This window comes from Chlorocebus sabaeus, chromosome 1, assembly GCF_047675955.1.
Source record: "Chlorocebus sabaeus isolate Y175 chromosome 1, mChlSab1.0.hap1, whole genome shotgun sequence".
NCBI lineage: Eukaryota > Metazoa > Chordata > Mammalia > Primates > Cercopithecidae > Chlorocebus > Chlorocebus sabaeus.
Window position 1 is genome coordinate 127,980,641 of NC_132904.1, and position 10,155 is coordinate 127,990,795.

The 10,155-nt window shown below is 48.1% G+C and overlaps 1 protein-coding gene across 8 annotated transcripts in view; it reads left to right on the forward strand.

Annotated features, from left to right (window-relative positions):
- Positions 1 to 8,320, forward strand: part of NTM (neurotrimin) — a 1,227,126-nt gene extending 1,218,806 nt beyond the window's left edge. For 3 of the 8 annotated variants that reach the window (XM_073022378.1, XM_008021540.3, XM_008021541.3), the window contains 2 exons: positions 1,602 to 1,634; positions 6,516 to 8,245. In XM_073022378.1, the coding sequence (XP_072878479.1) occupies positions 1,602 to 1,634; positions 6,516 to 6,616 (134 nt within the window). In that variant the 3' untranslated portion in view covers positions 6,617 to 8,245. Of the gene's footprint in view, positions 1 to 1,601; positions 1,635 to 6,515 lie in introns of all 8 variants that reach the window. The other 5 variants (XM_008021538.3, XM_008021544.3, XM_008021542.3 and 2 more) reach the window with 2 other exon arrangements.
- The last annotated feature ends 1,835 nt before the right edge of the window (positions 8,321 to 10,155 follow it).

The following is a 10,155-nucleotide window of genomic DNA, read 5'->3' on the forward strand; positions in this document are numbered from 1 at the left end:
AATGCATTCATCTTTCTGATAATCTCAACTGCCAGGTGAAAGCTCTTCCGGGATCCTTCCTCCAGCACAGTCTGAACCAGCACCCAGATCACTCTCTGGATGAGCACCCCCAAACTGCTTGTGGTTTGGGGGTAAAAGTTTTATGACTACTTTATCTCCCGAAGTCTGTCTTCAGTCCATCCTTCCTCCTTCCAGTTATCTTTTTTCTTGGCACAGAGAGGCTGAAAAATCACTAGTACCTAAATAAGACAATTGATGAAAATGGCCCCCCATCCTTAGCTTCTGAACTTGTTTCTGGGGCCCAGCAAGCCCTTCAAGGGACCGTCCTTGTTAAATGCACAGGCAACACGGCATCGTCACCCCTGGCTTTTCCCTACCATCCTGTTGTACATCAGATATTTTCTCAATCACAAAACTTTTGATCGTAGATGAACCCTTTCCCTCTTTGTACCTTCAGAGTGGCTTCTCAGGGTCGCTAATGCCCACTTAAATCAAGAGGGATATCATGTGTCAGGTGATTTTAAAGAATAGACTGAGGGCGTGAATGCACAGGTATGTATTCATCTGACTTTGAGCAAATGTTTTAGTTGCTTTTAGGATGAGTTATATCTAGGTTGTCTTTCTGTATGCGAGGACCTTTGCACAGAGAACACAGACTCCCAAGGTGTCACTTTGATGCAAAAAGCTTTAGTGTCATTTTCCATCCTCTCTGTATCCAGGGTGAACAACAAAGAGGGAAGTAAAAGATTAGAGATCATTCCAAATTCAGGCCAAACAAGGCATCTACTATCCACAGAAAAGGTAGAGAGGCTCTGTAGGTTGTTCTGAGAGCTGAAGCTGGTGAAATGGAGATCTTTCACAGTCTAGGCAGCAGAGAGGGGCCAGGATCCCAGCATTTCTACAGGGAGATCCTAGCAAGTGCAACTGCAGCAGCACGGGTGTGGGTCATAGCTGCAGGGTGCCCCAGAGAGATGAAGCCCTGTGGAACCAGCTTGGTATTATCCAGCTCTTCAAGAGAAGTCAGATATCAATGGTTTGGGCTCCTCTGGAACATGGAAGCTAACTCACTAGTGTTTCTAAATGCATAGCTAAATGCCAGTCAAACTTTTGCATTTCAAATACAGCATGAGCACCTACATTCAAATGCTGTAGTATAAATCCATATGCAGCAATCAACTTTATACGTAAGGCCTACAGGCTTCAACTAATTAGAGGATAGCCTGATGACCAAAGAAAGTTGTTCTACAAAGGAGATTTGGTTTGGTGCCTCAGGCTCCAAAGGTGCAGCTGTGTCACCTGCTAAAATCAGGTAGACATCTTGGCTCTGCTTCCGTCTGTGGTCCAACCTGACTGTCATTCACATCCTTCTCCAGCAACCTGCACACCTTTTGTGGCAACTGGCTGCCCAAGTAAACCAGAAAACCAGAGGGGGTCATATAGGAGGGCTGGGCAGTGGTCAGGACAGCAAGGGACACGTGCAAGAGGCCCAGGGACACTGCTGCGCCAGGGGCGCCAGCTTCTTCCTGAAATCATCTGAGGGCAAAGTGAGCACCTCCATCTGCTTTTGACCTTAACAGTGGCTTGTTTTTAATTTCTTTTAGAAGTGAAAACTACAGCCCTGACCCCTTGGAAAGGTTTGTATATTTTTCAGACAGCTGCTGCCTTGGTGGGTGTGGGGTATGTAAAACTCTTCACTTTCCTCCCAGATGCCTTCTTTCCTGAGCTAACTCCAGGAAGCAGCGCAGAGGGAACCCTCCCCTGACCTTGAGCCACCTCAGTGTCAATTTAGATTAACCCTATCCCCAAGGACATCCAATCCTTCCTGGGTAGATCCCACTTGCAGCAGCCTAACTTCTCTTTGCTGGCGGCACTAATGAGCACCTATCAGTGCCCAGAATAGCTCCATCTCTGGGCTTCTCTGCACCAGACCTGCCTCTTTCCTCACACACGGATGCTCTAATGCAGCGATCTTCTTAGACCTTGGCCCTGCATGCTGCCCTTGCTTGCACCATTCTTTCTATGTCTCTAACTTGGAGCTGGAAGGGGAGTGGCGGCAGGGAGGGGAAGATGGGAGGAAGGGGGAGGTTCTTGGGTGAGTCACTTGGCTACGAATAAAATGCATCTTATTTGAAGCTTTCATTCCTGCCAGATGTTTCCGATGGATAATTGACACTCATCACAGTTCTCTGGGACCCTAACTGTCCTGGTAATTAGTCTCTTTAGGCCTCCGCAGCTCTCTAATGAGATAGAGGCAATAAAGGCATTCACTGTGGAGTGGAGGCGTGGCTGAATGAAGAATGGAGGCCTCATCTGCATGGCCCATGTCACTAGGCAGATGGGCTGAGCTGTCGCTCTGGCCCACACTGGCTTTGAGAGGGCCTTGATCCCAGGGTGCTGTGTTCCAAGCCCGCCTGGACCTAAGGTCTTCATCTCGTGGAATCCTTCCACATAGCATTCATTCAGTGTGGGATGGCCTGCGGGAGGCAGCCCAGTGGCACGCCTGCGTTTCTCACCTTAACCTGTACCCAGGTGGAGCAGGCCATGCAGCCACACTCTCTTCTCTTTATTCTCTGAAGATGCATCTCTGAGATACTGGGAAGATGGGTGCATTTCAAGATAGAAGTCAGGGGACTTGGGAAAGTCACTTAAGCTCCCTGAAGTTCAGTTTCCACATGTTAGAAAGGAAGATAATAATTCTCATCTCCTACATGAGTGTCATTAAGGTGTTGTGATAGCTTTCCAAATGCAAGCACTCTATCTGAAATCCTAATTGACATGACTTTGCTTCTATGTAGATAGACACTCAGCCACAGCAATTCTCAGTTACTTGTATTGGATATAGTTAGAAAAGGAGAGTAAAGGTATTTGGAAGAGGAAATTGAGATAAAGCGGATGGCAAGGTATGAAAAACGTTTTTGTTTTGTTTTCTTCAAATATAATTTTAAGCAAAAGTAAAATACAACGACAAATAAATGTGGATATGTCAGCATGAGTGGCAACGCCCCCTCCTTCTTTCAACAAACACTGGTTGAATCCCTGCCATGGGCCAATGAGATACAGACTCTGCTCTTAAGGAACTTACTGCACAGAGGACAAAGGAGGAAATACAAATAAGTTAGGCAAAGAGAATTATGACACAGGGTGGTAAGTATTGTACTAGCAGGATGTGCATGGCACTGAACCACGCAGGGAAGGCTGCCTGGAAGAGGTGTCTGAAGGCTGGAAGAGGAGCTGGAATGAAGAATAAGAGTGATATGGGTGAGGCATATTTCGGACAGAGGGGAGAGTGTGTGAGGGTGGGAAAAAAGACACGCCCCTGTGTGCACACATGTGGCTATGTGGCAAGAGGCAAGGGCACCGAACTAGGTGTGGCAAGAAGAGACACCAAGGATGCAGACTGCAGGCACATCACGAAATGTAGTACTCGTTCCACTTAGAAGCTGGGCTTGGTGCTAACCTGTTGGCCTCAAATAAATGAGGATCATGATCAATTTGGGGTAGAAACATCACCCTGGAATTAGCATAAGGAATAAATTCCAGGGGTCAAGGCCATAGGTGGCAAGGCTCAATTGGTGAATATTTTTGGGAATTGAAAGATGAGATGGTGCAGACTGTCTCTTTTGAGAGGATGTGTGGAATGCCCCTGCCTCAGGGCTACCCCTGTTTCCTTCTCCTTCTGTCCAGCTTGGTCCAGGTCTGGTGTCCTAGATGAGACAGACAGGTTCCGGGGTGGCGAGTGCCTGTGCCTGTGGGGTGGGCTGTGCAGACTGGATATGGTCACATAGTCAGTGCCAGCCACTCGCCAGCCTGAGGTGGAGACGGAGAGCTTCAGAGAGGCCGCTCAGGCTTTTCCCGAGCTTTTCCCAGATATACTACAAGCAAGAGAATGGCTGGCAGGCACTTGGTGGCCTTTTTCTGTCTTCCATAGGAAGAATTTTCTAACACAACAGGTGAGGACTCGTCCTTACAAGCTCTGTGTAGTGCTGCCCAGCGTGAAGTAGATCCACAAAAGAACTCTGAGGGGCGTAGCAAGGAGACCAAACACAGGCACCCAGGGAGAGTGCCTGGCATAGCCGCAGGGCCATTGAGATGTGCCACAGGGGGTGTTTGCCCACTCTCAGTCGTCTCCGAGCTGCAGAGTCCCCAGCCTGGAAACAAGGTTTCAACATTCCCTTACATGGTAACCACGCCAGGCCCCTGCTGGGCTGTGGCATTATCCTCCCTGGAGGCTTCGCTGCAAGGAGGGAACGCAGAAGAGAGAAGAGAACCTCAGTGCAGGGAAGGGACACTTGTCTTCCATCTCTTTTACCCAGGGCATCTTCTTAGTCATGGTGAGGGAGCGGGAGACAGGAGGTGGGAGTGTGTGGGAATTGAACGGGAAATGGGTTTCAGAGATGTACATAGGCGTTCAGGAGCGCATAAGGGATGAAAGCGGCAGAGCAGTGTGCTGACAGCTGTGTGTCCTGCCGGGAGTTAAGGACTCCAGTGTGCAGGACACGTATGGAATTGTACTATGTGATTCATGCGTATGAAGATAGAATGTGACTGCTGACTCCGTTGAGGCAAAACATGCAACCCGGCTTCCATAAAGGCCTGCTGGGCCACGTGGACTCAGAGCCACCCTTGTCATCTCAGCGTCCTCGGCCTCAGGCACAGACAAGGGCCTTGGTGGGAGGAATATTGGAGTTGCCCGGAGGGGAAGGACTCCCGCAGAGCAGAGAAACAATCTCTCACCCTTGAAGGCATCTGGCAGAAGCTTCTCTCCTTTGATTCCAAAGAATGTGCTGTGTAGATGACAGAGTGAGCGTCTACAAAGAGGGAGTGGAGTGTCTGGTGATGGTTTTTGTGCACACACAGTAGTTAGATTCTAGAAGACACAACCAGTTAGTGACCGATCCTAAATGACAAGCATTTCTGCTTGTTGAAATGTAAACCGCGGGAGCTTTCCAGGAATGCTCCTTGGTCACCTGTATCCTAGCACAGATATCTTTGGTTTTGTGTTTTCTTCTTTCTGCAGGGTAGACAGAATAAGTATTCCCCGGGCTTCTCAGCATGGGGATCTGCACCGCTGAGAAGTTCTGGCATTACGGATACTGCGAATCAGACACCAGGGAAACGTGAGGTTGATGACCTGTTGCATTTCAATCTCGCGGCTACCTATTTAGCCACTGTCCCCAAATTAGGGATTTATCCCAAAAGGCCAAGACATAAAATTGTAAGGGCACTGCCTTCAAGCCAAGAGTTCTAGACTTGATGGAATAATCCCAAATGGAATCGAGAAGCCTGTTTTGATTTTGATTTGCTTTAGCCAGAAATGTCTCCAACGCTGAGCATCCAAGTCAGGCGGGCAGGTTCTGGCTTTGTTCCTTATTCCCTAGCCCAGGAGGACATGGACTTAGTGAGGCCACCAGCTTTAAACACCTCTATTCAATGTAACAGAGTGTGCCAGAGCAGGTCCAGTCTGAGAAGGTGGCCTGGTTCCTTGGGTACCTAATTCATCTGGGCATCCAACCTTACGTACTCTACAGAAATCAAAGCTCCACTGGTCATGGGGTTTCTTGGCCACAAGGGCTGAGGTAGCCAGAAAACGTATGTTTCAGAACAATAGGGAAGCTGTTGGGGAACTGTACTGCCTTGCAGTTCTCCTGCCTCCTGTGTTTGTGTCTCCATCTCAAAGAGTATCTGTTTGTAGGCCATGTCAGTGTGTGCCTCCTAGGGAAAAGTACCCCCTACCACCCCACCAAAGGACATACACTGGGGCAAGTTCTGCATCCCAGTGTCCTCATTAATCTCCAGTTACATCCACATGCACAGGAAGGCTTCCTGTTCCTTTCTTTGACTCACCTCCATCCATGTGGGCTGGCTTTGGCCTTGCAGGCATGTGATCCTTGAGCTGCATCTGCTCTTACCCCATCCAGATGGGGAAGAGGTCAGGTGCTCCAGGTGGAACCCTGGTGCCCTGCCCGGGGCAGAGTGATTGGCAGGATGGCCTCTGCGCCCAAGGCAGCAGAAGCAGCAGGCAGACGGATTGTTTTGTCCAAATTGTTTTGTCCAACAGGTTCTTTTCTGAGCCACAGGCCAAGCAGCTGGAGGGTAGGTGAGTGTTTCAGGCAGGCGGGGCTCAGAAGTGGATGGGTGATGAGGCACTCAGTACAGTAGTCTGACTTTGTTAAAGCTCTGTAGGATATTAATGAATCTGCCACCGTCTTCTTGAATTTGAGCCTGAGCCATGGCCTTTGCATGTTATGACACAGTAAGGAAGAAGGTCCAGGACGCTTTAACCTGAGCCTCATGTTCTCCTTGCAGGGGAAGGCTTCCTGTTATATAGTGTGTGTGTCTGGGGGATGTGAGCCATAGAACGTTCACTTCTCAAGCTGGGGCTGGAACACCACGTGTTTCACTTAGAGGGACGCCTCACCAGGGGCAAGGCCGAATGACAGCAGACCAGGCAACCACCGGGCTTTCCTTCCATTTTCTCCCAGCCCACTCACGGCGAGTATATGTTCTCTCCACAGGCCCGGGCGCTGTCAGCGAGGTGAGCAACGGCACGTCGAGGAGGGCAGGCTGCGTCTGGCTGCTGCCTCTTCTGGTCTTGCACCTGCTTCTCAAATTTTGATGTGAGTGCCACTTCCCCACCCGGGAAAGGCTGCCGCCACCACCACCACCAACACAACAGCACTGGCAACACCGACAGCAACCAATCAGATATTTACAAATGAAATTAGAAGAAACACAGCCTCATGGGACAGAAATTTGAGGGAGGGGAACAAAGAATACTTTGGGGGGGGAAAGTTTTCAGAAAGAAATTGAAAATTGCCTTGCAGATATTTAGGTACAACGGAGTTTTCTTTCTTTTCCCAAACGGGAAGAACGCAGCACACCCGGCTTGGACCCACTGCAAGCTGCATCGTGTGACCTCTCTGGTGCCAGTGTGGGCAAGGGCTCAGCCACTCTGCCCACAGAGTGCCCCCACGTGGAACATTCTGGAGCTGGCCATCCCAAATTCAATCCGTCCATAGAGACGAACAGAGTGAGACCTTCCGGCCCAAGCGTGGCGCTGTGGGCACTTTGGTAGACTGTGCTGCCACGGTGTGTGTTGTGAAACGTGAAATAAGAAGAGAAAGAAAGAAAAAGGAAACAAAGTAAGACCGTCCGACAGCAACAACAATCCCACAAACAACAGTCACAAAAGATACCGTTAAACTTTTTTTTTTTTTTTTTTTTTTTTTTTTTTTTATCATTTTACTACATGGACATCATGGATAACAAGGGATTCTGATTCATTATTAATTTTATTAATTATATTTTCTGATATGAGTCTAGAACTTAGTGCAAAAACAAGACAAAACTAAAAAAATACAACTGAAAAGGGTGAAGAGAAGTATGTTTGTTAAACAGTAAAAATGAATAGTGTACTTCTTAACTAGGTTTACAACTGGTGGACCAGACACCAGGCACTAATCGCCTGGTGAGGATTTGGCATATCCACCAAAAAATACATCCGATTTAACCAACATCTCCACCAGCGCTACAGATTCCTCCCGACTGTGGCATCTCATGCAGACAATACTATGCTCTCTACACACTGTTTAGAAATGGAAAGGTGATCTGCACTGTATCTTGGGTTTGTTGGCTATGCTTCTTTTGATGACATATATTATACAGTATATATATACATATATTTTTTTTGTTAGAGTTCTAGCCATTTTATTTCTCCGCAGGGTCCTTTCTCAGACATTACTGCATGCTGTATATGGCGTTAGCTGTGTGTTGATCTTCTAAAAGATGATAGAGTTTACTGGTAATTGTGTAATCAGCTCCTGCCTTTTTATTTTCTTGGGTTATTTACATGTCAGAGACATTTATAAAAAGTGAAAAGATAAAAAAAATCCGACTAATACCAGGCGCAGCATCTTTCCAGGTGTGGCTCTGCGCGTCGGCCACCCCAGGTGGCCCTGCTTTCTCCATCCTGCTCTGTGGCATTAACAGACAGCAAGCAACTGAACAAGCAGAACCGTCAGTACCCACTTGCTTTAGCCCATTATGGGAATCTCTGATGCCTTCGTGACCACTGGAGAGTTTAATCCTCTTGGTTTATTTTATTTAATTTCCCACCTTTGTGTGAGTGTGTATGAAAGAGAAGAAAATGCAATTTTTAGGTAATCTTTTTTTTCCCTCCCCTGAAAATCTGGGAACCAGAGAGTCCTCGGGGGGGGGGGGGGCGGTCCTGGATGTGATGAGGGAAAGTGGGATTGGGGGATCCGGGAGGGTGGGGTTGTCTCTGACTTGACATTAAAAAGTGTTCCATGTCCCTCTTCACCTGGTGTGGTACCTCATTCTACAGCGGGGTGGGGTCACAGCCTGCCTGGCTCAGGTTTGAAGGATGGGGAGGATGGGCTTTTAAACCCTCCTGGGATGGAGGGGTGGTAAGTGCTGAGATGACAAACAGGAAGGACATAGGACCTCCTCCATCCGCACACAGAGGTAAGGTGAAGGTGCGTCTGATAGGGACTGCATTTTCAGTGCCTTCAGGAGGTCCTGGCCAGGGCTGCCAGTGTCCTGCTTGTGCTCAAACATCTCACCACACAACATGGGCAAAGGCCAAGTCTAGTCAGGGAGAAGAATTTAGGCCCGATTATTTCTGGGAGGCAGCAGAAAGTCACTGTCACAGAAAATAAGCAAGAAAACTCCCATAAACCAAAAAAAAAAATCTCCCCACCAAAAACAAAACAGAAAGCCAGCTTGAAACATCGTGTTTAGTTTTAAATAATCTGCCATCAACCAGTCCTCCAAACCCTACCTCCAAACCTCACCTCTAGCCACAAAAGAGGAACCGAGAGTCAGAAATGGGTCCGAGCCAAAACACACAGGAATGACGGCACTTGCGTTTCCAGGTCAGCTTCACCTGAGAGGAACAAGAAAGGACTGGGATGGAGCTGTGTCATTTCCAGTTGCTTCTGGCAAGACTGAAGAAAGCTATTGACTTCACCTTTCTTTGTGTCCTTCTACCCTTTCACCCCTAGCCCCAGCCACATCCCAGATGCCCCAAGTTTTTCCTGACAGCAAGGTCTGGAACTACCTGGCCAAGCCTCAGGAATCTTGACTGCACTGGTGTTTCTCCCTCTCTATGTCCAGGAACCATTAAAGAGAAAGGGCTCTGAGTCTCCTTAGAATGAAAGTGGGTGGGTGGGATTGACTAACCCTCCCATGCCTAGCACCTCAGTAGACACTGGCCTGAGGGTTTGGGTGCAAAGCATGGCTTACTGGAATAGAGTGGGGAAAAGATAGGTGAGCTCCATATTCCTAAACTGGAGCCCAGAAACACCTCTGAATACCATGTGCCAAGGCACCTGCAAAGAGGCAGTTCTGAGGCTTGGCTGAGACAGCAGAACACAGTGCCCACAACCTTTGTCTGAATGGGAGCTTGATCTTTCACATATACTATGTACTAGTGAATACCAATATCTACTAAATGACCACCAGTAGACATTAGTAACATCTGCTACTGCTAATCATGCTTCAAATAGCTATCATCACCCTCCCAGGAGAGAGTGTTGAGTCAGAACCAACTTTGTAAGGGGCACTGATAATTTTACCTATTTGCCAACTCAATAGTTTTCTTGCCTTGTGGATCTTTAGAGCCCTGGTTATGCAAGAGCACGTTCTTTGTTGAACCAACTTGACTGTGATTGATGAGTTCACCAGATAGGAGCCCTTCCTATCCTGCCTCAGGAGTCGCTTACTCTCATCTTCTGGTGAGTGTGCTGTGTGAGCCTCAGTCTGCTGAGTTGCAGTCTTTAGAGGGAACATGTGGACACCACAGGAAAGGGTATTCTGCCTTCCAGGTCTTCAGTCAGATTTAGAGTTCCATCTAGGAGGACATGGCTTTGAAAGGAGCTTATGGGGCAAGTCACGGACCTACCTTTTCTGGAAATGGGAGCTTGGTAAGAGAATGTTCATCAGAATGAGCACAGAAAATCACCCTGAATAGAGCCTGTAGTGATTTTTTTTTTTTTCTTGGTGCAGGCACTGATGGAGGACAATTGCCGCAGGTTGACCTGGATTCCAAGTATACTGGACCCCTTGTGATTCAGAGATAAGTCACTGCCATACTTTAGGATTCCTCCACTACCCCTAGTATTAGGATGTCCCCTG